Source organism: Centrocercus urophasianus, unplaced genomic scaffold (assembly GCF_019232065.1).
Source record: "Centrocercus urophasianus isolate 14NV4802_14NV808 unplaced genomic scaffold, USGS_Curo_1.0 seq_18, whole genome shotgun sequence".
NCBI classification, from domain to species: Eukaryota; Metazoa; Chordata; class Aves; order Galliformes; family Phasianidae; genus Centrocercus; species Centrocercus urophasianus.
The window spans coordinates 14008728-14035023 of NW_024884733.1; the positions used below are offsets into that span (position 1 = coordinate 14008728).

General features: G+C 34.2%; 1 protein-coding gene across 1 annotated transcript in view; it reads left to right on the forward strand.

Moving 5' to 3' along the window:
• HFM1 (helicase for meiosis 1) overlaps positions 1–25666 on the forward strand; it is a 31984-nt gene extending 6318 nt beyond the window's left edge. Inside the window, exons 7-39 of the mRNA XM_042820190.1 lie at positions 675–807; positions 1390–1541; positions 1903–2030; positions 2116–2275; positions 2693–2893; positions 2978–3066; positions 3917–3960; positions 4052–4153; positions 5862–6007; positions 6496–6590; positions 7334–7467; positions 8394–8441; positions 8928–9008; positions 9621–9712; positions 10423–10529; positions 10621–10668; positions 10875–10972; positions 11061–11192; positions 13395–13480; positions 14421–14504; positions 16522–16679; positions 17322–17425; positions 18941–19093; positions 19530–19625; positions 20012–20130; positions 20703–20785; positions 20935–21044; positions 22841–22939; positions 23682–23742; positions 24022–24127; positions 24372–24529; positions 24747–24826; positions 25092–25666. Coding sequence (XP_042676124.1) covers positions 675–807; positions 1390–1541; positions 1903–2030; positions 2116–2275; positions 2693–2893; positions 2978–3066; positions 3917–3960; positions 4052–4153; positions 5862–6007; positions 6496–6590; positions 7334–7467; positions 8394–8441; positions 8928–9008; positions 9621–9712; positions 10423–10529; positions 10621–10668; positions 10875–10972; positions 11061–11192; positions 13395–13480; positions 14421–14504; positions 16522–16679; positions 17322–17425; positions 18941–19093; positions 19530–19625; positions 20012–20130; positions 20703–20785; positions 20935–21044; positions 22841–22939; positions 23682–23742; positions 24022–24127; positions 24372–24529; positions 24747–24813 — 3474 coding nt within the window. The 3' untranslated portion in view covers positions 24814–24826; positions 25092–25666. The remainder of the gene's footprint in view (positions 1–674; positions 808–1389; positions 1542–1902; positions 2031–2115; positions 2276–2692; positions 2894–2977; positions 3067–3916; positions 3961–4051; positions 4154–5861; positions 6008–6495; positions 6591–7333; positions 7468–8393; positions 8442–8927; positions 9009–9620; positions 9713–10422; positions 10530–10620; positions 10669–10874; positions 10973–11060; positions 11193–13394; positions 13481–14420; positions 14505–16521; positions 16680–17321; positions 17426–18940; positions 19094–19529; positions 19626–20011; positions 20131–20702; positions 20786–20934; positions 21045–22840; positions 22940–23681; positions 23743–24021; positions 24128–24371; positions 24530–24746; positions 24827–25091) is intronic.
• The last annotated feature ends 630 nt before the right edge of the window (positions 25667–26296 follow it).

The following is a 26296-nucleotide window of genomic DNA, read 5'->3' on the forward strand; positions in this document are numbered from 1 at the left end:
AGTACTTTGCAGATAAACGTATTGCATAAATGTAAATGAAATTTTAATATTCAAAACTGAAAAGGAAATTGAAAGCTACAAGATATCTCGAATCTCTTCCTGAAGTAGTTAAGCAGGATTCTGTTCAGCGTGTACTTACACAGATTGCTAATGGTTTTAAATGGTTTTCAAAGGAGTATAAAGGAGAACTTTAGTGAAGGATGTCCGTTTGGGAAAGTGCCTTTTACCCATCCTTTATTCTTATCAGGTATGCTTTTTTAAAAGCAAATAACTTGAGATTGTGACATATTGCGGAGAGGGGAAATCAGTCTTAGCAGTCTCTAAAAGCATTTAAAAATTTTATCCAACTCTATGGGAAATACCAGCATCATTCATCACAGCTTCTAAGTGCGATTTTTTAAGCTACTGGCATTTCTGTGCTTGTCACAGAATGGTAGATTTGCATAATAACCTTAGAGAAGCAATATTTTTCTTGTTTGTGTGGCAGGTGTATAGCAAGCACATTTATTTTGCTCTAATTTAAGTTTTGCACCTCATACAAAATTCACTATGGCACTATGTATATCAATGTAATATTTGTGTGTGTGTGTCCTTTTCACCTAGACAGTTCTTTTGGAATGTGTGAACAGGTACAATAGCTATGTTATATTTACTGCTATGCTGTTCTTTCCCAGCTTCTTTATACAGATAGAAATTTTGTGATTTGTGCTCCAACTGGCTCTGGAAAAACTGTAATGTTTGAACTAGCTATTACCAGATTACTTATGGAAGTCCCAATGCCTTGGTTAAATACTAAAGTTGTTTATAGTAAGTATTATGCAGCTTTGAGCATTTTGATGACAGCAGTAGAAATTGTCATTCTGTGAGTGTGGAGGTATAGATCGAGTGCTTTAATAATACTGAAGTTATGTAAGTAACAGTAGTGTATAAATATAGTGACCACCATAGCTTAATACAGATAAAAATAAAAATCCTGTAAAGAGTTTGTTCTCTTATGAGGCAAAATGTACATGAAAAGGAGAGAATTAAGCAAATGAAACTAAATCAAATGCATGTGGGCAGAGCCAGAATTTAAGCAGTATCTTTTGTGTGCCTGTCTGCTGCTTTAAGAGAATACATTTTCTGTATTTGCTTATCTGGAAAGGTTTCATACTGTTGCTTTCTGTCTATTCTTTCTATTGTTCAAAGGCAACAGAGCCATGGTTCTTGGCCTAAAGCTCAAAATTGATCTACACACAAGGAGTATGATAACCTGTTGTTACCGTTATGGATTTGAGAACAAAACTGAAAATTGGAGAATTCGTGAACGCATCTGCACTTAGAATTTGTATCAGTACTGCTGAAGGTCTGGTGTTCGTGATGTAACTGATCATGTCATGTTATTTTTAGTGGCGCCAATAAAAGCTCTATGCAGTCAACGTTTTGATGATTGGAAAGAAAAATTTGGACCCATAGGACTCAGCTGCAAGGAACTGACAGGAGATACAGTGGTGGACGATTTATTTGAAATACATCATGCTCATATTATTATCACAACACCTGTAGGTTTCAGTTCAAGTTCTTACAGAAAGAGAATAAGCAGATTTAGTGGTCAACCAATCATATGCTGCCAGGTCTGCTTTTCATTTTTTTCAACAAAGAGTAGCAATTTTCAGAACATTGTTATGATCTTTATAGTTGTCTGTAAACTGCTGTTGCATGCTTTTGCTTCATATATCAGCAAATAATATAACACCATGTCAGATGAAACCTACATGATAGGTTAGCTTGAAGTTAGCTTGGCTTTATTTAACAGATTTTATTTAAAGATGTGTTAAAAGTTAAGCATGCCTACATGTACTTTATTTCAGGCATATGTTTGTCTTTCAAACATTGTTTTCCTCTTGACATTTTGTATCCTAGGAAAAATGGGATAGCATGACTAGGAGGTGGAAAGACAACTCTATAGTTCAGCTTGTGCGACTGTTTCTCATAGATGAGGCAAGAAAATTAATGATCCTATACGCTCTTTTTCTTCTTGAAGAAGAAAGGAAAACTCTTAGAAAGTAAAACATTTAACAATCGTCTGGAGTATAACGAGAAATATTTTGCAAATGTTTTTTGGAATTCCTGATAGGTGCATGTCATAAAGCATGAAAGCCGTGGCGCAACGTTGGAAGTTGTGGTCAGTCGGATGAAGACGGTTCAGTCTTCTCTTTGGCGTCTTTCAGAGAATCACCATGTTCCTCCTTTGAGATTTGTAGCTGTTTCAGCAACAATTCCAAACGCCGAAGATGTAAGAGTTGCATTTTAACCGCATTTGAATTAATATAAAATAGAGTTCTAAGTAAAGATTGAATAACAGAGTTGTCATTTTGAAGCTGTCAGCTGATGGCAGCTACATGGTTGATGTTATCATAAGAAATGGTTTTCAGCCATAGAGAAGTATCAGCCAAAAGTGGCTATGCTTTTGTTTTAGATATCTGGGATTTTTTATCTTTAATACTTTAATATCTAAACAGACTTGAGATTACAGTCCCAATTATACTGGTCTAGTAGAACTTCACCTATGTTTTTAATGGTGAGAGCACTGTGCAATGCAGTAGTAGTTTGTGTGATAAAAAGAAAATTAATTATTGTGTAATGCAGGTGGAGTAAAGCATGATTGAAAACAGAAAATGATTATTTAAATTCTTTTTCTTCTTTTTCAAAGATTGCAGAATGGCTTTCAGATGGGAAGATCCCTGCTGTATGTCACAAAGTAGATGAGGATCAACGACCAGTGAAGCTACGCAAAATTGTTCTTGGTTTTCCTTGCAGTGACAGTCAGACAGAATTCAAATTTGACTTAACACTGAACTACAAAATTGCTAGTGTTATACAAGCATACTCTAATCAAAAACCAGTGCTGGTGGTATGAGTTGTTTTTTAGTTACATTTGAAATTGTTTCTTACTCACAAGTGTTGATTTAAAAAATAAAATTTTTCTTACTTACAGTTCTGTGCCACAAGAAAAGGAGTGCAGCAAGCTGCTTCTGTTCTTTCAAAAGATGCCAAATTTCTACTGAGTGTAGAGCAGAAACAAAGGTATTTCTATGCTTAAGTTTTTGATCTATGTTTCTGTGTTCTAGTAATCTTACGACATTTGCAAAGATGCTGACCTAATACATCTTCTAGCAGAGGAGTATCTGCAACAAAATCATCACAGCTGACATTTCTGTTGCTAAACTGGCACTTTTTGGGGGATACTTTGTTGTTTCTAAAAACTTATTTTTGCAACATAAAATGTTAATCTCCATGGACCTGTAAGATCTTGTATTATGCAGACTAAGTATACGAGATCTTACTAGTGCAGTAAGTTAAGCTCATGAGAAGTCTACGCATTATCAGATACCTTTAAAAATGTATATTAATCATCAACTTGACAACCACAGAAGCTACTTCCCAATTTTTGGAATCCAACTTTTGCCCTCTCCATGTTACACAAGCAATACATCTCTGTTGCTTTCCTTGTTTCCCACATTTCTGCCAACCCTATTTATATTTGATTTCTGTGTCTGAGTCAGAGAGCTGTATTGTGTGTCGTGTCTTGGAAAGATAATTGGGCTGGAAAGGGTGCAGCAGCTGTTCCAAACAAAAAGTTTGTTTGCTTTGGGAAAAGTGGAGATTGAAAGTATGCTAAAAATGTGTGGTTAAGAAGTTATTTTAAGACAATATCCTTTTGATAGTCTAAAATGTAGTCACAAGCTAAGAACATATTTTAAAAATGAAAATACAGTAGTACTATGAGAAAGTATGTAAAAAAATGTATTTGCCAAGGAGTGCTGCTTATAATCTTTAAAGGTGCGATTGTGCATCTAGTTTTATGTGAAGCTCTGTCTTTGCATGCTGACATTAATGAATCTGTTTTGTAATTTATTTATTCTTTTTTGTGCAGGTTACAGAAGTCTGCCAATTCGTTGAAAGATTCCAAGCTCAGAGGTAAGTATAACCTATTACTTCTCTACCTAGTGAATGAATATTTGCATGAGTGAACTTAATCAGGTAATGGATGTAATTACTACATTATCAGATCTTTTGATGTATGGTGTGGCTTATCATCATGCGGGTATGGAGCTTTCTGACAGGAAAATAATTGAAGGAGCCTTTACTGCAGGAGATGTACCCGTACTTTGTAAGTAAATTTAAATCTGAAAGTCAAAATGTTCTGAATATATTCTGAAAAGATGGGAGTTTGGAATTGGTAACATTTTATGATTCTAGTGTTTCTGTTTAACCTTAGGAATTCTTTAGTAGAATGCAGGTCAAGATGCTTTTGTATTTCATATATACTTTGGCTCTTTCAGTATACATATTACTAAAATATACATATATTACTAAAATCCAGAGAACTTCTTTTCTGCATACATGGAGGTCATCCTCCTTGATATGTTGGTTCAGGGCTGGCTCATAGTACTTTCTTTCTTGTTCAGATGAGCAATCCTGTTGACATGGAATTCTCTGCTAATGTTTCCTTTCTCAGCTTTCATATGATGTTTTCTTGGCTTGTGCTTTGCAGCCATGGGTTCCCTGAGCAGGGAGGTTGCTATGAAATATTTCATGTATTGTTATGTAAAATGAAAAGATATCTGTTTGAGACATGATAGTCTTGTTAAGGCCTCCTCTTTTCATATCCAGGAATTCAGACCCTGTGAAAATTGACTGTGTTGCCTATGTACTACGGTGAAATCTTGGTGGATTTTTCAATCTGTGCAATAGTCTTGATTCACTATTAAACGTTAAGGTAGATCCTTTGCTATGATCTAGCAAAACTTATAGGAGTGCTATTCCTGAAACCCCAGGAGACAGTAGTTCAAAAATTGCTCTTTGCAATGAAAACTAGACAACCCTGTGCCACAGTTTGAACACAGTGTGAATGCACAAATGGACTACCAATAAAAGAATGCAAAGTTGCTTAATACGTCTGAGAGCATGAGTGGGAATAGGGTTTGGGCACTCTTCTATAACTACTGTGAAGGGGAAGAAGTCTTTGGTCTTCAAATAGAGGAGTATAGATTTATTCACACTGTAGGTGTACAAATACATGGACTGCAAATGCAATTGCATTGGTTACTTTCTCTGCCATGTTTTACTTGGTTCGTTATGCTTCAGCAAACTTTCAGTATGCGTATGTATGTAGTATGTACGTAGTATGAAAGCCAGTATTATTCTCATGCCATTGGTTCATTTAAAAAATAATACTTTGGTTTCCTAGTGGTGGAGTAACTGTGTCAGTTGGCCTGCATAGCTGACATCCAATGTTGAATTTCTGCAATCTCATCATGTATTAGAGAAAACAGATTTACGAAGGAGATAATCTGCATGTAAACGAGTCTTCCATGAAAGTGTGTATTGGTAGAGAATGATGATAGTATTGGTGATTATACATTTTTTTTGCTACCATGAATACAAATAATACTGATGGTGGATGACTTGAAACAAAACTCTTAAAGATACTGATTGTGAAGAACTACAGATGATATTTCCTCAATGTTTGTGTTTTACTGAAGACAGATTGTGTTCTGGATTATTTGAAAAAATTCCTTAGCATTTGCAGATAATCCAAAGTATATATTCTGTTAATTAATATTTGAACATTTACTTTTAAACAGATGTATTCTGGTAAAGAATTCTCGATAATACTTGACAATCAGGTACAGAATTCTTATGCAAATATGTGTCAGTATCCTAGATTTAATTCTTTCTAGTGCGTAATGTCCCCATTTTCACTGGCTACGCTAGAAAACATGAGTTCTTCATGATGAAAATTAGGTGCTTATTTGTTTAATGCCTGTGTAACAGTGGTGTTCATCCTGATGTCACTATACTTTGATCTGGTCTAGTTACTACTAGCACCTTAGCTATGGGAGTCAATCTACCTGCACATCTAGTGGTTATAAAATCCACAATGCACTATGTTGGAGGAATGTTTGAAGAGTACAGTGAAACTGATATTCTGCAAATGATTGGGAGAGCAGGAAGGCCTCAAGTAAGTTACTGCTGTGTTACAGCAATTCTTTCTAAAGGCAGATAAGTAGAAACTAACTTTGCCAAAGAAACAATTCCAAAACTTTCATTGCAGCATTTTTTTTTTCAAGTTTTGTTGTTAATAGTTAATGAGAGAGAAATACTTGCTTTTCTGTTATCTGTTTAAAAAAAACACATTGTTTCACCTTGCTGTAGTAAAAGATCCAAAGATTACACTTGAACTGTGTGTGTGGAGTAAGGATTGGAGAACAATTAGGAAGCTGGCACACAATTTACAGATTGCATGATAAAAATATCTGAAACATTTAACAGCATACTTTACTTTGCAATGTACTTCTCATGACTTCAGAATGAGAAAACTATGTTAGAAGAAGAGAGGAGCAGTTTGGAAACACTGCCTTCACAATATCCCAATTCATTTTGCTCCCACAAGAGGAGGGCAGGGTTGTTGTTGGGTTTGTTTGTTGATTTATGTATTTATTTTTGCAGTTTGACACAACAGCTACAGCAGTAATTATGACTCGTTTGAGTACAAGGGAGAAGTATATACAAATGCTAAATGGTGCAGATATAATAGAGAGCAGGTAATTACTTTTTCATAAAATGAAATAGGTGGCAGAAACATTTCATTTTTTCTACAGAATGTATTTTCTCTGAATTTTTTCCTGTTTAGAAGAAATTTAAGGACCCGAAAGAAAGACAGAAAACTAGAAAGCTAATCAGAGATAACAGCCTCTGCTTTAATAGATAAAAACATATTTTAGGTCATCTTAAAGTTAGCTCTAGATTCCTGCTGGAAAACTTAAGAAACCTAAATTATATATATTACAAAGACGAACAGCAAGAGCTGAAGCCAGATCATGTATCTGAATTTTTAGACAATAGAGCTTAGAAAATAGCAGGCTGCAGAGTCCACTTGGGATGAATGAAATATCAGGAGAGACACTTATACCAAAGTTAAGATGCTAACCTTAACTCTGAAACACAAAATTTTAGTCACAGATGTTTGGGTTTTTTTATGGTTCAATTTTTCAAATATGTTCAAAATATCAATACTGCACTGTAACTTTGAAATGCATGTAGCTTTTTTTCTAAATACTTACGAAAGTTCATAGTTCCCAAGATGATTATTTTTGTTCTCTGGATGCTAAGCCACATTGTGAATTACATTATTGATTGTTTACTTTTTAAAACTATTTCCTGTTAATTTCACTGATTAAAATGAATAGTTTACAGTAAGGAAAAAAAAAAAAAGGTTTTTTTTGTATTATTAATTGATAAATATACTTACAGAGGGTTTTTTTGTTTGTTTCTTTGGTTTTGACAGCTTGCACAAACATCTTGTGGAGCATTTAAATGCAGAAATAGCATTACATACTATCACAGATGTCACTGTAGCTTTGGAATGGATACGATCAACATTCTTGTACATTAGAGCTTTAAAAAATCCAGCTCATTATGGTTTGTTTGTTGTTTGCAGTTGTTCTACATTTTGACATTGGCCTGTGTTAAATCAGTATTATTTGCTTTTTTTTGTTTTCTTACGGGCCATTCTTTTTTGAGGGGTTGAAGACAAGTTGTGTAATGTGGTCCATAACACTTCGTGGAAAAGTAATCTTATTTGCATTAATACAAATAGTAGGAATTTCAGTGTGATGTAATGTTAAAAACTATGAAGAAGCCATTTATAGCTTCATAGTGATCTATTTTTTTCATTCTAGTACACTCAGCCATGTACGCATACAGTTTCTAGTCATAATGTGCTTTTCAGCACTGAATAGGTAGTCTGTAGCTATGAAGACTTTGTCTAGCATTTCATAGTGTTGCTAAAACAAAATTTTAATACGCTCCTTTCTTCAGTTTGTCTTGTCCAGAGCAGCAACTTAATTGCCAGCCATGACCGTATCCTTGTTATTATTGACACCTGTACCACATCCAGTTATGAAGTGGCTATTCACTTGCTGAAAACAACTCCAAAAAAAAAAAAAAGAATGTAATGGAATAGACCATAGTATATGTACTACTTGAACAAGTGTTACAGTTTAGGAAGCTTCCTGTATTCTACAGTAGGAAGATTCCGTATGTGAATTTGGCACTCTGCTAATGTTTATGGATGTTTCTACAACTGTTAGGACTCTGATGTGTGTCTCGGAGGAGCATGTAGAGCATTTATCCTTTTGTATCTGTTCTAACAAACACTTGTTGAAACTTGGATATTGTTTGAGGCTCTTTATTTGTTCCTGGAATAATAGAAACATTTAGCAGTTCTTCATTTTGGCCATCTAGCTCCTAAAAAATTAGGAAATTGTTTTTGATTTGTTATGATATTAAGGAGAAAGTATATAATTGTATTAAATTTTTAAAAAGAAATTGTTGTTTTCTTGAAGGTTTTTCATCTGGATTGGATAAAATTGGAATTGAAGCAAAATTACAAGGTAAGTAGCTTGTCAGCTGTCTCAATAAAATGTTATGTTTTAGGCCAGGTTCTTCCATGTTTATGCATGTTATATAACTTTATTATTTCAATACAACCAGTCAGAGAACAAGTACATTTACTATGCTGTGCTGTTTTATTATGTAATTATTAACACTTTGGAATATGATCAGTATGTCTTGATTGGTAGAAAAGTACTTTCAAAAAGCCCTTTCAACAAATTATTTTCCTCTATTCCAGCGTCTGTAGCTTCTTCTCCCTGCATACATGAAATATGCTGTAATAATTTTCATAGTTACTGATGTTCTCATACATCGCACGTGCAAAGTGAAATACTTCTGGTTGCATAAGCAAGAACTTTATTTGAATTCAGTGGAATTACTTTGATATATATTTATTGTAATTGGATGATGTTGTTCTTGACTTGAACGTAAGGTTAATTTTTTAATATGTGCTAAAAATACGTATATTTTCAAATTGTGGACAGAACTCTGTTTGAAGAACTTGAATGATTTGTCATCTTTCAATTTGATCAGGATGGATAAAGAAAATAATTTCAAGCCAACAGGTAACACTTTTCAAAAAAAAAAAAATTAAATTTCAGAAGGGATGTTGAGATAATTAACTACAGAAGTTCACAGCTATTCCTGTGAACCTTTAATAGAAGTACACAAATGTTATAGAGAGTAGAATCTGAAAAATTCTCTGCCTAGAAATACGTGATTTGTTTTTCCAGCAAATCATGGAAGTTCATTCTCTTAATGCCTGAACACGTCTTCTCTTTTAATGTCACAGAAAATTTTGTTGCAGATAGGGGAAAATTATAGAACATTATCACAGGATAATGGGCTATAACAAAATCCAATGAAGGAGAGGCTTTCTGGCTACCTGGTCTTCTCTACAATCCTCTAGTAGCAGTGGGTGGATTCTCAGCAACTGCAGTTCACAGTCTGATATTAGTGTGAATTAATCTTCACTGGAGAAAACTAAATGGTGCATATTTTTCTGTCTCTGTGATGCGGTCAGTAATATCCATCACACAGCATATTGAGTCAGTGGTGTTAAATGTCATGCAGCTTTCTAATAAGAAAATTAATTCATTTTGTGACTTAAAAAATGCATACACTGAAAAAAAAATACTTGGCATATAAATTTTTGAAGGTATGTTCTTCTTTTACAGAGACTGGAAGATTAATGGCATGGTATTATATTGCATTTGATACAGTAAAGCAGTTTTTCAGAATTAAAGGAACCGAAACTTTGAAGGAATTGGTAATTTTAATCAAAATTCACAGATGTGCAATTGATTTTAAACAGAAACAAAAAACAACGTTCAGAATTTTTTTTATGTCTGCCAAAAAGTTTGGGCTTTGTTAACAAGATGTATAAAATTTTAGAGAATACATCTAAATAAATTCTACATGGAGCACTCTTGAGTCTTTTTAGTTGGGAGACCTTTTGACTTCCACTTCTTTCTTTCTTTCCATCACTATCCCTTCTTAGGAAAATATGAAGTTGCCAAGGCTGTTCTGCTTATGTAAAAAATACTTTATTGAGTTATTTAGTTATCTATATTTTACTGTAAATACCAGCTGTATGAAGAGCAGCTTTTATTTTTAAAGAAATGTTATTGTCTTTCTAAGTCATTTTTTACTATCATTTAGCAAGTTATTATTGCAACAGTTACGTTACAAAAGGCATTTTGTTTTCAAACAGATCTTGTGGTAGATTGGCCATGAATAAATGGAATGCCTGTTCCCCTGGCTGTTTTTGTTACTAGGGGATAAAAAAAGTAAAGTGAAATAAATAAGAAATAGCAAAAACTGTTTATATTTACCTTGCATTCAATGAAGTCTTGGCAATGTGTTTGGTCTTGGATAAGCTCAAGTGGAATAATCATCTGAAAACTGAAAAATCTTCCCCATCTGTCACAGAATAACCTTTATAGAAAAAAAGATAAGAAAAAAGTTAAACTGTTACAGGTTACAATGATCTCCAACTGCGCAGAATTTCTAGATGTCAAGTTAAGAACAAATGAGAAGAAAATACTGAATGCTTTGAATAAAGACAAGGACAAAATAACTATCAGGTATAAAAAATTATGTACATAGGAAAAGTGAAGTTTGCTTTTAGCAACAAAAGCTATGAATAGTGAACAATAAGTATATTTTCACATATAGGTTTCCAATGGAGGGGAGGATTAAAACAAGAGAAATGAAAGTAAACTGGTAAGTATTGCACTATGATTACATTTTAATGAAAAGTTCTCACTTCGTCTGTTGAAATCCCTGCTACAATGTGTCATTTCATAATGGACCAGATCTTTTATTTTACGCTTCCAAATTTTCTTGTTTTTTCCAGAAGGAACTTCTATGTTGTTATGTGTAGCTTAGAGTAGAGTTTATGTACCAAGACATAAATATTTCTTTTCCAGTCTTATTCAGGCTCACCTAGGATGCATTCCTGTTCAAGACTTTACTTTGACACAAGATACTGGCAAAATATTTAGAAATGGCATAAGAGTTACTAGATGTACGGTAAAATTTGATCCTTTTCTATAACCATAATAACTAAAAATATATATTTGTTGATTGATATGTAGTAAATTTTATTTTTTCAGGGTTATCTGACTTTTTGGCATCAAGTAAAGACAACTTTTCTGCATTATTAAACTCTTTGATTTTAGCTAAGTGTTTCAAGTGCAGACTTTGGGAAAATTCACTTTACGTGTCCAAGCAATTGGAAAAAATTGGTATGTACTTGTCAGAAATGAGATGTAAGGTGTAGAGTGAAACAGCTCATAATTTCTGTAGTGACTGTTTACGTAATTGAATGTCTCCCAATTGCCTGTTTGTCTACAGGTAACTACCAAAGTTATTACGAATTTGTCGTTACCTTCTTGGATAGAAATAGTCCATGTACTGATATTATTCATGCTTTCAGAATGTTGTTTCTTAATGTTAATCTCCATATTTTGAACAAATTTCACATTTGTATAATTGCATACCTCTCAGTGGACTTTAACTTTCTCTCTAAAAAGCTGTGTCTGTCCTACTACTCATATGCATGGAAACTACTTAATTGGCATTGAGATGGATAGGAATCATAAAATAGAAATAATTTTATAGTGCAAGGTTCAATGTGTTCTCAAGCTTCTGATGGTGTTCTTCCTTATCAGCATGCTGTATTACTAGATAAACTTCTGTTTGGGAATTCTGATTTGTTTTAATTACTTGAAAGGGAATTCAGAAATGTTGAAGCTCTTGAACAAAAATGTATGTATGCTTAATATAATAGTGTATCTTCCTGCCATTGTCTGATGTTATCACGCTTTCATGCTTACAAAATTCGCTGCAGTTCTCTGTGTTTGTTATTTAAAGACACATCTACTCTATATGAAACAGTATGGTACAGGGGTCTGCAAATTAAGCCAGGAAATCTGTGTGGTACAGTGCATGACAAATTTATCAGCTCATGTGCAGAAGCAGTATTGCTTCGTTCATGCGGATTAAAGATAAGAGATTAAGGCGTTAGCTTCTGTGGTGGTAACTTGTTTCCACTATTTCTGGATCTATGCTAAGTATCAATCCAGGATTTTATTACCTTCACTGCTTATTCGGTTCTATTTCTGTCTCCTTTTTTTTTCTTTCTTGATTGGACATAAATTGGGGGAAAAAAACCTTTTGTCATTTCTCCTCTCATTTGCAGAAGCTCTGCAAACAGTCTGAAAACTAAGGATGTCACTTATTAGTTCTGCAGCTAATTCACCTATAGTGCATCCTTTCTTTTAAGTAAAGCTGAAGGCTAGTTCTTCTGTCATAGTTCTTGAAATGGTAGAAAGGTTTCCATTAGTGAGAAGACATAAGAGACAAATGATATAAGACACTTTCTCCTCATCTGTATTTATGTCCATCCAAGAGGTGTTGAAATATACATAAAAGGAAGAAGAGATTAACAATTTAACAATCCCTTATGTTTTTTGCAAATTGTGAAGATCTTGAGTTGAGATGAGTCATTTCTTGAAAGATTGCTTTATCAATCCTTGCTTTATCAAGTTCTCCAAAGTTCTCCAGCTTCCAAATCAAGTTCTCCAGCTTCTCTCTTGAGCAGCTTCCCACCTAATTTTCCGGTTTCTCTTAATGTTCCTATAGAATTATTCTAAGTATATGCTCATTCTAAGTATATGATACTACCTTTTATCTAAAACTATTTTGGTCATTGTGGTAGGCTGTAGTTCTAGCTGAGAAAATGCCTTTTCATACATAGTGCATTGACTAAATCTGACTAAAATGTAAGAGAATGGAGAATCATGAAGAGGAATAAGGTTGCATGTAGAATTCTCTGCCAGTCTGCTTATCATGTAACAAGAAAATATTTTGCTAAACTTGCATCAATTCCTAGAAGATTATCATAAATATTTTTTCCTGGAGTTATTTTTATTATTAGTCTGCTTGAATGCATTGAGATCCTTTTGACTTTGACATATAATTAAGTAATTCCTTGGATAGAATTGTTTGTTTCAGAAATTTTGTTCCATGTGAATGACATTCTGTTTTTTAATCATACATACACAGAATGCTTGTTTGTTGACTCCTGTAGAACCTGATCTAAAATCTGTCTTACACTAGAAAATGTGTATAAAGTGGTGTTTACTCCTGTAGAAAGTGATCTAACATGATTTTTATACTAGAGAATTTATATAAAACTTGTCATTATTGTAATATTAAATGTTTTCATATTTGCTTTCCATGCATTTCTTTTTGCCTTTACTAATGATGAGTGAATTTAATACTTAAATATTTAGTTGAGAAAAAGATGTTTGCTATTTGCTAGGCAAAAAGATTAGAAAAAGCATACCATAAAGTGTTTTCTGCTTTGTATTTACTTGCTGTAATACAGTTAGAATAATTTGAGATTAGTAATTGTCATTTAACAACATAAAACTTTTTCACAGGTGTGTCGTTGTCAAATGCTATGGTAAATGCTGGGCTCACATCCTTTAAAAAAATAGAAGACATAAATGCAAGGGAACTGGAATTGGTAAGTCTTTTTGTATGCAGATAAACATTAAGAAAATAATGTATCTGCTGTATGAATGCCAGCAAAATTGAGCATTCAAAGTGATTTCTTCTTTTATGCTGGAGAATTTTAAAAGTGCAGTTACTGTTTTGTTTTGTTTTGCTTTTTCTTGGAAATGTGTGTAATACTTTAGTTTAGGAAATTTAATATGACTGACTTTGTGGGTTTGGCTAGTTTTGGAAAGTGGCTGCTTAAATACATAGAATTTCATTGTTAACACGATTTGAAACAGAAGGCGACGCGCATTCCCCTTCTAATAATATTTGTAAATATCTCTTCTGTTTTTAATGTTATTCTTAATTAATCTTAATGATGAAAATCCTGAATTTCCATTCTTGATATTTTAATTAAAGATAGTCATAGAATAAAATGCTGCTTGAATCATCTATAAAACATTCCTAATTCTATGCAAATTAGATTTTACACTAGAACGAGTTCTTAGGCTCTTGACTTCTTTTCTGAGGAAACGGCTTTTCCTGTGTTCTGGAACAGATTTCTAAATGAAATTTATCTTATTCAGTTATTTCTGTTCTGGCTTTCAGAATTTAATTTTTCTTTTCTACCCTTTTTTCAAGTTTTCCTTTCATTTCTGTTTTGTTTTCACTAAAGGTAGGGTAGCATAGAAGTGTCAGCACACAAAACCTGCCTAATTCTTCAACATGTAAGCTAGTTCATTGGCTGATACCAAACAGAAAAGAGAGCACTGTGGAAAAAATGTTGGAATTTTCTTTTCTTTTGGCTATTTTTCTATACTGGATATCACTGACAGTAGAGAACTAGGAGTGATTAGGGCTTTTGTTAATGGTATAATTACTCTGGTGACTTTGATCCCTTGAATTTACTTCTGTACTAGCATCACTGATCAGTTGAATTTATCAGAAATGAAACTAAATTTTTGCAGATTTTGAACAGACATCCTCCATTTGGAAACCAGATAAAAGAATCTGTTTTGCACCTTCCAAAATATGAACTTAACATTGAACAGGTATGGCTTTTCTATTTGTTTTATTGTTGTTTTTTTTTCCTTATATTATTAAATGAAAGCACATATGTTGCTGTTAAGAGATTCCAGCCCTCTCTGAGAGTACACTGTGTACAATATCATGACCTTTCACCTTAGCGTGAAACTCAAACTCTGAAGGACAGATTTTGAATAAACCTTCCCTCTAGTACATTAACTTTGTTCCTTCTCCCTTCCACTGTTAATAGCATTTTGTGTTAGAGTTGCAAACCAATATATTCACGTTCTAGCTTTATATGTAAATATCTTAAATATAATGCAAATATTTAGATATTTTTTCAAAAGACTCCATCCGAGAGACAAAAAAAACAACCTTATAATAAAATTTACTGAACAAGCATTAGCTAACGTTAACTTTCTGTCTCACTTAGCAACATATAGAAAGAATAAGTGATTATATTAACCTAACTGGTACCGTTTCAATGGTAGGGTGTAATCTAATGCTCTAATTCTGTGTTCTTCGAGGTTATGATAAGCATTATATCAAACAACCACTTTGCCTCAGTTTTCTGAAATAAAAAATTTATAGCATTTTGTGAGGTCAGTACAAATGAAGATGCCTTTGAGGTTAAAAGCTGTATTGTGTAAAATGCTGTTTTTATAGCAAGTTCTATTTTAGTTTTTCATTTGACTTGTTGATAAGCATCCCTAAAGTTAGTCACGGAAGGAAGATTCAGCAATGGCATACATAGAGGTATGCTGGAATGTCAAACATTTGAATCTGAAAACTTCATCAAAATAGTTTTATTCTTTGCATTGAACAGAGGAAGTTTTTAGGGGGACTTGATATATCGTTTTCTTTTCTCAGTACTTAAATACAGAGTGTTCAGCTATGGCTAAGATAGTGCCATATTATCAAATTGTTTGAGTTGGAAGGGACCTTAAAGATCATCTAATTCCACTCAGCGTGCCATGGGCAGGGGTTGCCACTCACTAGATCAGGCTGCCCAGCGCCCCATCCAACCTGGCTTTGAGCACCTCCAGGGACGGGGCATCTGCAGCTTCTCTGAGCGACTTGTTCCTCTGCCTCAACACCCTCAGAACAAAAAAATTTCTTCCTGACATCTAACCTAAATCTCCTCTCTTTTAGTTTAAAGCCATTCCTCCCGTCCTGTCACTATCAGACCATGTAAAAAGTCACTTCCCTTCCTGCTTATAAGATCCTTTCAAGTACTGAAAGGCTTGTGAGATCTCCCCAGAACCTCTCTTCTTCAAGCTAAACAAGCTCACCTTCCTCAGCCTTTCTTCATAAGAAAGATGCTCCAGCCCTTAGATCATCTTTATGGCCTCCCTCTCAAACTGCACCAGCAGTTCCACATTTTTCTTGTGTTGGTGGGCACTCCAGGCCTGGGCATGGTATTGCAGGTAGGGCCTCATAAGTACAGAGTAGATGGAAGCAATCACTCCCTTTGCCCTGCTGGACACCCCCCTTTTGATGCAATCCAGGGTACAATTAACCTTCTGGGGTGCAAGTGCATGCTACTGTCCAGCTTTTTGTTCACCAGGACTCTCAGTTCCTTCTCCGCATGGCTGCTTTCTGTAAGTTCTTCTCCCAGTCTTTACCCATTTCTGGGATTGCCCCAACTCAAGTATAAGAGTCTTGACCTTGCACTTGACCTTGTTGAGTCGCATTAGGTTCACACAAGCCCACTTTTCAAGCCAGTGCAGGTCCCTCCTTCTCCTGTGTCAATTGCACCACTCAGCTTGGTCTCATCAGTGAACTTGCTGAGGATGCACACTGTTGGTAAAGATGTTGAAGAGCACTGGTCCTGAGGTGGGTTTCTGCGGGACACCACTCGTGGCTGGCCTCCACCTGGACATACAGGAGTGTCTAGGAGTCTAAACTACATAGAAACTGTATTGCAAATTGCTCAAATTGAGCTTTTGTGGTTGTATCCACATTTAAAAATTTATGGAAGGATGTATGTTTTACTTCGCGTATTTTAGCTGTTATGTCATCTTGTATATAATCTTTTCCTAGCTTCCAAAATACAGTGATACAGTGGCTGAAATTTTAGTAACCACCATATTGACAAACTTTGAGCAGCTACAGACAAGGAGAACAGCATCAGACTTTCACTATGTTACGTTGGTTGTAGGAGATGCTGACAATCAAGTAATTTTTATTCAGAAAATAATGTATGTATAATCAGTTTTTTTCATCTTTTGAGTTTGTTGCCATTTATTCCTTTTTTGTCTTGCAGTTTTTGCAATACTTTCTATTTATGCAAATATTAGTCTTTATCCTGTAGTTACTCAGTTGTCTCCTAAAATATTGCACAACTCAATACAAAGAAAAAGAAAAAGAAAAACATGCTTACACGCATGTCAGCACAGAGGGTGTGTGTAAATATCTGGACGGCAGTGATGCCATGTTGTAGAAATCTTCGACAGTCAAAATATGTAAAATATCTTAAAATACATATATATCTTCTCAACTTGTTACTTACGAGTATTAGCAATCTTTCTTTAGTAATATGATTGTCACAACTGTTTCTATGTCAGAGATGAAATTCAATTCTCCAGTTAGATAACTTATGTTTGGAGCAAATGGAAAAAGAGACAAAGTCATTTGTAACTGCATGATGTACACAAGAGTCCTGGCCACTGTCTGACAGAATTTTGGCAGAATTGAAACTGATCTTGCAGGATCCTGGCTTAAGACCATAGATGATATAGAATTGAAAGGTTCAATAACCTTTACGTAATTACTGATACAGTCTTGTATGCAGTCTTGTTTTCACTGACCATATCTCATGAAGCTTTACTGATGCATTGCAGGGATTCTGTGCTGCTGAAAACTGGAAATTGGATGAAGAAAATTGAAGTGAAAAGAGCTCTTAAATCAGATGACATTAGTATAAATTTAATTAGTTCTGATTATGGTGAGTTAATTAACATACTTGTAATAGAAAAACATCTGCACAAGATATAAAATATGTTATTAAAACACTTTACATCAGATCAAAATATAATCAACTGGAAAACAAATTCTTTCTATAGTGTTGAGTATTACCTATCTGCCCTAATTACAAATCCATTTACTTGGTAGGATATTAACGTTCTCAAACAAAACTGTTCTTGAGAGAGAATTTTGCTCAGTTAAGACAATTTAAAATTTTCTTTTTCACATTACCTTTAAGTTGCATGAATCTATCAGCTTTATAGGTTACTTGCACTGGGAAGAACTGTATTTGCAAATGGCGAGGTTTTCTGTTCTTTGAATTTTGCATATAAAATGTATTGATGCAGATTCATCTCCTCTTTAGTAGCATGAAACTTCTACAATGAAAAGTATTGTTTCTTAAGGTGTGAAGATCTCAACATTTGTTCCCTCAGTGCCAGTTTCCATGAAGCTGAAGCTACAGGAGTAGATGAAGAACAGTAATGATATTTCAAACACACAATTTAACTATGTTAAAAATTGAACTGGCTGCGGTAAATTCTTCATCCTGCTCCAGTATTAAAAATATTTCTCCATGCCAGATTAACTGAAATATATTTGTTTCCTCCAGGAAACCATTAAATATTAAGACAATCACAATAATTCAGCCTAGAATAATACTTACTCCTGCGTTCAAACCTGTGTCTCAGGCAGGAAGAAATGTTTTCCAAACAAATGAGATGGAGAAAGAGTTGTAATTTTATTAATATTTTGCTATCTACAAGTTGTACTGAGTGCAATAAATCTTGAAGAGGAAAAAATGTTAATTTTTCTGAAATTGTCCCATTGGCAACACTGAAGTTACATTAAAAGCAAGTTTTCTTAGTGCCTTCTTACTTCAGTCTGCATCTGTTTCATACATTAAGAAAATCTCACATTTTTTGAAAAGTCTGCCTTGTTTTTCAGTAATGTTTGCCTAATTGAAGTCCAAAATACTCTCTTTTTTTGTAACTGTTATCTCTCATAGTCTGTTACCAAGCTTGGTTTTGTTAAAACTGAAAACAATTAGCTTTCAAATAAAAAAATTCTACTAACATTGTCATTTTACTTCTTTGTCAGTGCAAAGCTGCAGTCACATAAGTTAGACTATAGTGTAGAATATAGAGTATAGTGCAGTTTTACAGGAAATTATACCTGCACTGCAAGTAAACCTAGTTCTACAACAATACAGGAAAATTTTTGTTAATGGAAATCATGTATTCTGTACAGTACAGCTATATTACTCACATAGTAGTGATGGCATTAATTTCTGAAGATGTGCGATTTTTTTTTTTAAACATTATCTGCAATAAATCCATTCAAATAATAAGCTTGCTTTTAATGTTCCATATTCCTAACAAATTTCCATGATCTTTGTTAAAGATTCATACTTCCTTGAACTCTTCAGAAAAGTGGAAATAATCAGTAGTTCAAGAAATAGTTCACAGCACTGAAATACTTTTTCTTTTTTTCAAAGTTGGCCTTGATATACAGCAAACATATACAGCCTTCTACTTAACACCAAGAGCAGTGGGAAGTAAAGTAGTTATAAACAAACGGAAAGCTGAGTCTTCTGTTGATACATTTTCTGGCACAGCACAAAGCCTACCTGCAGCAAAAGTGGAGACAGGTAAACAATGATATCACAGCATCTGGCTAATTCCAAAGTCAACAGAAAGCTGAATTTTCTGTTCAGTAGAAAGTTAGATCTCTTTTATCCATATTGTTTAGTTCTCAACTATAACAAATATGTAATGCTACTGCTTTACTGTTTCTGCTTATCAAGTACTACTATGCAATTCTTTGAATTTGAAAGTTAGAAAAATATTGTGAGCTTGCTATCTAATGTTGCTGTTTGATTTTGGAAATAGCACTAGAGCCTCTGTTTCTTCATAGTGTTTGTTAATTTGTTTCCAGTTATAGTGCTAGGGCAGCTCAATATTCTGTTGAAGGCAACAAAATTCTAGGGATCCAGACTATTTTAGCCCATCCTACACTGCACGAGGAACTCTCTCAACAATGCATACAAAATAAAAAATGAGTACTTTGGTTTTCCATTCATCTAGGAAGCAGATGTAAAGAAGAAAATATCTATAAGAAATACAGTAACAGAGAATGTAACCATCGCTGTAAAAATAAAGATGTGTGTGGACATGAGTGCTGTGAGTTTCATTAAATACGTTATTTCTGTTACTTTTTGATGATATAATTTACAGTAGTTCTGTTTATCCCAATGTCTACATTAACAGCAATGACACAAGCAACTCAGGCATACGTTTTTGCTAAAAAGGCAAACAAAAAAAACCCACATTTTGTTAATATAACTTTTATAGAGATTACAATGGCTATTAATGTTTTCAGATCATCTGGCATATGATTTAAGAGAAATGTCAATCTTGACCTCTCGTGTAAATATTAGTGTCTTAAATCTTTAGTATCTCTTAATAGAAGACATCCAAACTTAGTGGCAGAATATCCATTGATTTGGAAATAATTATGATTTATCCCTTTTAAACTAATTGAAGATTGTTATAATACCCTTTCTCAGGTAAAACTGGAGTACTTCCAAAGTCTGAGATGAGTGGAGATTCAAAGTTTAGTTTGTACCTGGCAGATTTAAGGAGCAGGAACTCTACTTCGTCTGTACCCCCAGTAAAGCGGTTAAAGGTTTGTTTGAATACAGTCAACATCTGCCTTTTTTTTTTTTTAATCTGTTTTGTGTTTGTATGTATTTCCTCTCATAAGGAAATACAAACTTGCAAGATTGTCTGCATGGAATGCAAAAAGTGAAGAAGTAGAAAGGTTGTAAATGTATGGGAATCTTTGAGACGTTCCACTGATGTTTGGAGTACTTCCCGTGATGCAGTTCTCTCCATGTTTTTATTTTAATGTTTGCTTGTTTGTAATAGAGAAGAATGATTAGTCTGCAGCTAATATAGACAAAGTTAGTGATACCTAGTCTGGCTTTTTGGATAACTGTAATAGAAGCATGTAATTCAGTATGGTATTACTATAGCTGTGTAATCTTGAGAAGTATCATACAGCATCAAGGGAAAATATTGCTGACTAAAAAAACCTTTTTCTAAGAGATCCCAAGAGGTAACTAAATGCCAGAAAGATATAATGTGCAATTTTTTAAAAATACGCTAGCTTGATAGAATATTAATGATATAATTCAGATTGTTAAAAAACATTTTTCAGTCTTTGTCTCATTGATTACAATAACCTGCTTTCTTTAGATGCAGATGTTAAATCAGGCTCAAAGTGTGGATCTCAAACAATTTGTTTTTGCACCCAAATCTTTGATGCCAGCATCATCAAGGTACTAATGAATACAAATAACAGTAATTAATATATTTAAGTAGTAGTTCTATTTTAACTAGTGCCTGTTTTCTGAATAAAATTCTTCTTTGTTGCAGCTTTCTTCATCAGTTCCACTGACACGTCAATGTTTTGTTTTGTTTTAAATAGGTCTGGAAATGAAGAGTCATTTTCGTCACATTCAGTGGACCAGGTAGATAGTTTTAATAACTTAGGAAGATCTCAAAAACAATTCCAGTCCTGGGACTATGGAAAGAGTGGTAAGTTATGACTAATGTTTGAAATCATAACATTTGTTGTTTTGTGTTGAGCGTATCTTGTGTGTAAACTGAAACTTGCTGAAATCACTACAGCACCCAGTACAGGGAAATAGTGTGGCCTTAATTGGCTTTCTTTCTAAAATCAGTAAGAAAAGCAAATGTAGATCTAAGTCATATATCTCTAAATAAAACAATGATGATGAATTTCAAATACGAGAATGAATTTCAAATATGAGAGTACAAAACTAAATACTTTATGCAAGGTATTTCCACTGAAGACACTTGCAGTGTGAAAGGCATTTTACCTGTGTCTCTATATCTCTTCTTCTTTCCTTCTCTACTGGAAGAAGTTGATGAAATAGGAGCTTTTGTCCATAACCAGTAAAGCATCACTATCTAGAAAAAAGAAAAAATTCTTTCTACTTATCTTTCATTAGAAAGGGCATTAAAGTTTTTTTATGTGAGGTTAAATGATCAGTCTTTGTTATTAGTATATAACCATGGTGCTCTCCTTAATGCACGCCCTTTACCATTCTACTTGGTGACTGCAGAGTTACATGAGTCAGGTTTTGATTGTCTGCTGGTTAAGTAGCAGATCCAACGTTTAGATCATACTCATACATATAAGAAACACTGTTGAGGTAGACTGATATATGTATTTTTGGCTCATGCTGCCTTAAGTGATAGCAACTGTACTATATCATATCATTTTTACCAAATATCTTGAGGATGGAATATTCCTTTAAATTAATACTAAAGATTTGCCCGTGTACTCACCACCTGCTATATATATATATTTTTTTTTACCTTGGTCTTCAGATGGAAACTGTTGCTATATCATCAGTAGCTGTGTGAGCCAGTTAGTATGTGATATGATTGTGTTATAAGGATAAACTCACAGAAAGACAGGTGAATATTCTGGTATCATTATAGCTGTGTAATCTTGAGGCAAATCATACAGCATCAAGGGAAAATATTGCCAACTGAAAACCATCTTGATTGAGTAGTACCAGAAAACATAACCTTAGCCATATAAATTGGGCCAGCTACACTTTAAAAATGCACCAGAAATAATTTTAGTGAGATAAGGCCCCAGATTCTATGATTTATGTGGGATCAACTATGTCTCTAATATGGTATGTTTCCATTCTGTATAAATAAATGCAGGAAATTGAGAATATGCTGTGAAATTGTAGTAACCTATAGTTAAGTATTTTAAACTGTGTGTATGTCTGCAGTCGTGCACCACGCTGACTTTGCATTCTCAAAATTACAATAGAAGTGCCTTCTGGGTGCTTTCTGGTGTCTCTTGAACAGTATTTTTTATTTCAGCCTGTCCTGCTTCCCCTGTGTTGCAAGGGATATCTAGATCAGAGTTCTTTTACTATATTGGGACTGTGGCAACAAAGCAAAACACTTTCTGGTGCTAGATGGGAGGTTGAGGAGGGAGGTGGGTAAAAAGCAGAGAATTGGATTGGTGATGAAGAAAGAGAACAAAACAAAGGGAGAGAAAGTGAGAGAAGTTGACTGTGCACCAGAAAACAGTGTATTTTCAAACATCAAGTATCTCACTTTAATTAAAAATCTTAATAATGCTTGGAAATGCTTGAAAACTTATCTCAAAGAATGCTGATGAAAAAGCGCATATGTGACAGTCCTTCTTTCAATAGATTGAAGAACTGGTCTTAAAACAGAGCAGTTTCTATTGCACTTGTCCATGGATTACAGCTTTCTCTTTGAATCATTCAGTGTGTGTTCACTTGACTGATACAGCTAAAAGCTGATCTTTTTTTCAGATGCTTTGGGTGTGAATGCTGAACTGAGAGATGACGTTTGGGATGATCTTGATGATGAAGTATTAGTAGTTGCTAGCAACCTCTTCAGTAGAGAATTAGGTAAGATTATGTACGAATTCTGTGTACAAATTATTTTACAGGATTATGGTGATTAAATACATCAGATAGCTCAGCTCCTCCATACTTTCACCCTGCTTCCTCAACAGAAAAGGGAGAGAAAATATGATGAAAAAGACCACATGGGCTGGAATAAGGAAGGGGAGATCACTCTCCAATTATGTCATGGTCAGAATAGACTCAGCAAAAAATTTTTATTTTTGTATATATATTTATCTATTGATAACAATCTAGAGCAGTGAGAAGAAAAAGCAAACTAAACACCTTCCCCTCATCCACCCTCTTCTACTTCTCTTCCTGAGTGGTGCAGGGGAGCGGGAGCTGTAGTCAGTCCCAATGCTTCGGCTCTGCTGCTCCACAACGATCACTCTTTCCTTCTTCACCATGTGGGGCCCCTTCCATAAGATGCCTTCCTTCCCAAATCGATCTGTGGGCTTCCCATAAGTTGCAGCTCACCAAGCACTGCTCCAACATGGCTGCATATCATGAGGCCCATCCTTCAAGGAGCACGGTGCTCCAGCATGCATCCCCATGGGTGGCAGCTCCACCACAGGCTTTTTTCCACAGGCTGCAGCTCTGGCCTGAGGACTATTCCTACTGGGGCACATAGATATTTATTATTTATGATATGTAAAACATTTGCAATGTTTTTTTGTTGTTTGGTGGCTGGTTTAAAAGTTTGATTCTTAAATGGAACGTGAAAATACCTGCTTTCACATTTCAGATGAGCATGAATTGCTTCACAAGTACTCAACAAGTAAAGCCACAAGTGACATTTCAGAAGAGTAAGCATTATGTAATTTATTGCAATTTTATTCATTTTTAAAATTATCTATATTTTACATTACTTATGTTCACCGTTCAATGTTCACATGCATAACTGGATATGTAGAAGATTGTTTACTGAGAGCATGGAGTAAAATTTCAATTTTAGAACAATAGGAATTGCTGACTAATTTGAAATGACTTTTCATTTAGGTGTGGAGGGAAAATCCTGAACTGAAAAGTAAGCCATTTTGCACTTCTGTAAAAATAACTTCATTTTCTCCACTTGGCATTTTCAGCTCTTGCCTATTACAAAGTGATACCAGTATTCAGAACTCAGTTCTCTCTGTGTTTAATAGCTCATCAAAAGTGGAATTATCTGTACAGAGTGGACATGTAAATATGGTAAGTGAAAATGTTTCTATAACAGGATTTCCAGTAATTAAATTAGTCTTCCATATGAAAATGTATTTATCATATCTGACATGTGAATTGAATTGAACATACAGAATTTCTGAACTTATCTGTGTTGTCCAAACTCTGGACAAGCATGCCTTCTGTGTTCAGCGTGATGTTGGTGTCACAAAGAACTAGGACTACAAGAATCCATCCTGCAGTTCTTTTTAACATTTTAACATTTACCTTGCAGTTCCCTTCTCAAGAAAACAAACATTCAAATCTTTCACAAGAGCTGGAAAAAATAGAATATTCTTCAATTTCAAACATAATCCCAGACTCTTCCAAATTCACTAGGAAAGAGAATTTTTTTATTTTCATGAAGGAGCAGAAAGAAGAAATGGAACCTAGGTAATAAGTTGTATGTATTATTTGTACTGTCTACGTGTGAAGTGCTTATTTCTTCATGGCAACTTGTTGATTTACTACAAATTCAAAAGATGAATTTGCATGGTAGTACTACCAGTTAACTATTCTTAGGAAGAAAATATTTTGAATAGTGTTTTTTATTTCATAAGTTTTTATGTACTGTACCTAATTTTATTTTATTTTGCTCAATATTCATTAGATATCTTCCTGATGATGAGACCAGTGATGTCAAGCCTTTACTTGGACTACTTGATGACATATTTTAAAACAGAATATATTGTAAGTGTTTAAAAAAAAAAAAAAAGAAAGAAAAAAGAAAAAAAAGAAAGAAAAAGAAAAAAGCACTTATTTTTCCAAAATTTCAGATACTACTGAAAGAATTTCTTTGTTTTGCAGCTATTTACCAGTAATGGGATTACTGCCATACAGTAGATCATTACATATTAAAAAAAGAAAAAGTTGTTGTTTATTTAATGGAATTTGGGTACGTTATCTCATTTTGAAAACTGCTTACATTTTCATTTGTTGACCTCATTGCTTTCAGATGGAAAGAAACAACATAGGAATGTGTCAGAGGAGCCCTCATGCTGACGCTGTAAGCTATGAATTACATGGCCTGCTCCTAAGTACTGTTTAAATGAATGAAAAACTGTTTCCTCGGAAATTTCTTAAAGCTTTTTTATTTTGTTTGTCAGTTTTTTAACGCTGAATTTTTCTGATTCTGTTAAACAGTTGGATTTAAAATAAAGAGTGATGGAATAGTAAGTTACTCTAGGCTATTACTCCTTCTGATAGTACTACCAGCTTGTTTAAAAAAAAACAACTGCAACTTCCATCATGTTAGCATCTGTCCTAGATCTCAACAGAACAGTTATTTAATGTCTATAAAAAGTATTCTAAAGCTTTATTTAACTGTTCACTTTGATACTTGATCTCATAAAAAAGACCTGTATGCATCTCAACACATCTCAATACTTAGGTAACCAGGTACTGGATTTGGCTATCTTCTTACAGCTCTTGTGTTTGAACAATAAACATCGCATGTTCATTGGATAGAAAAATATGATATTCTCTTCATCTGGATTTTAGGCAATATTAAATTTCAATGTTAATTATTCAAAATGTGTGAAAGTTTTAAAATAGCGCAAGGAACCTTAGCTGTTTGTTCTTGCAATGTTGCTTGCAGTGCAAGCACACACAATGATGTTTCACTCCCATGCATGATTCTATAGCTCTTGGCTAGTAATATGTTACATATATAAAAATCCCTCTTTCTCCATAAGAAAGAATGACCAAGTACAAGCAGCCTCAACACCCAAACAATACGTGTTTTAGACTGTGCAGTTTCCAGCAGTCTCAATCTTTCAACGCACTTCGGTGCACCTCAGTTATTTAATTGCCGCCAGAAGACAGTTGCATGTCAGATCTCTTATCAAATCCTTCCTACTCTCAACCCAGTAGTTGACTATATCTAGGCTGAAACTGAGAACAGTCTGATACCAGAGTTAGGTATGGAAAACACTAGTTTGCCTGCAACTTGGTTTCCTCAGAATGAAACCCACGTGAGTATCGTATGGAAATCATTTCACATCCCAGAGGTGTTCCAGATTGCAATTGGAAATCAAGACCTAATGTATCCCTGTGTTCTTTTAGTCATACACAGTATCATAAGCTGTAGTGGCACTGAAAATGGCTTGTCATGGTCTCTAGGTAAAATTGAAAAGATTATCTTAAACTCTGAACATAAAC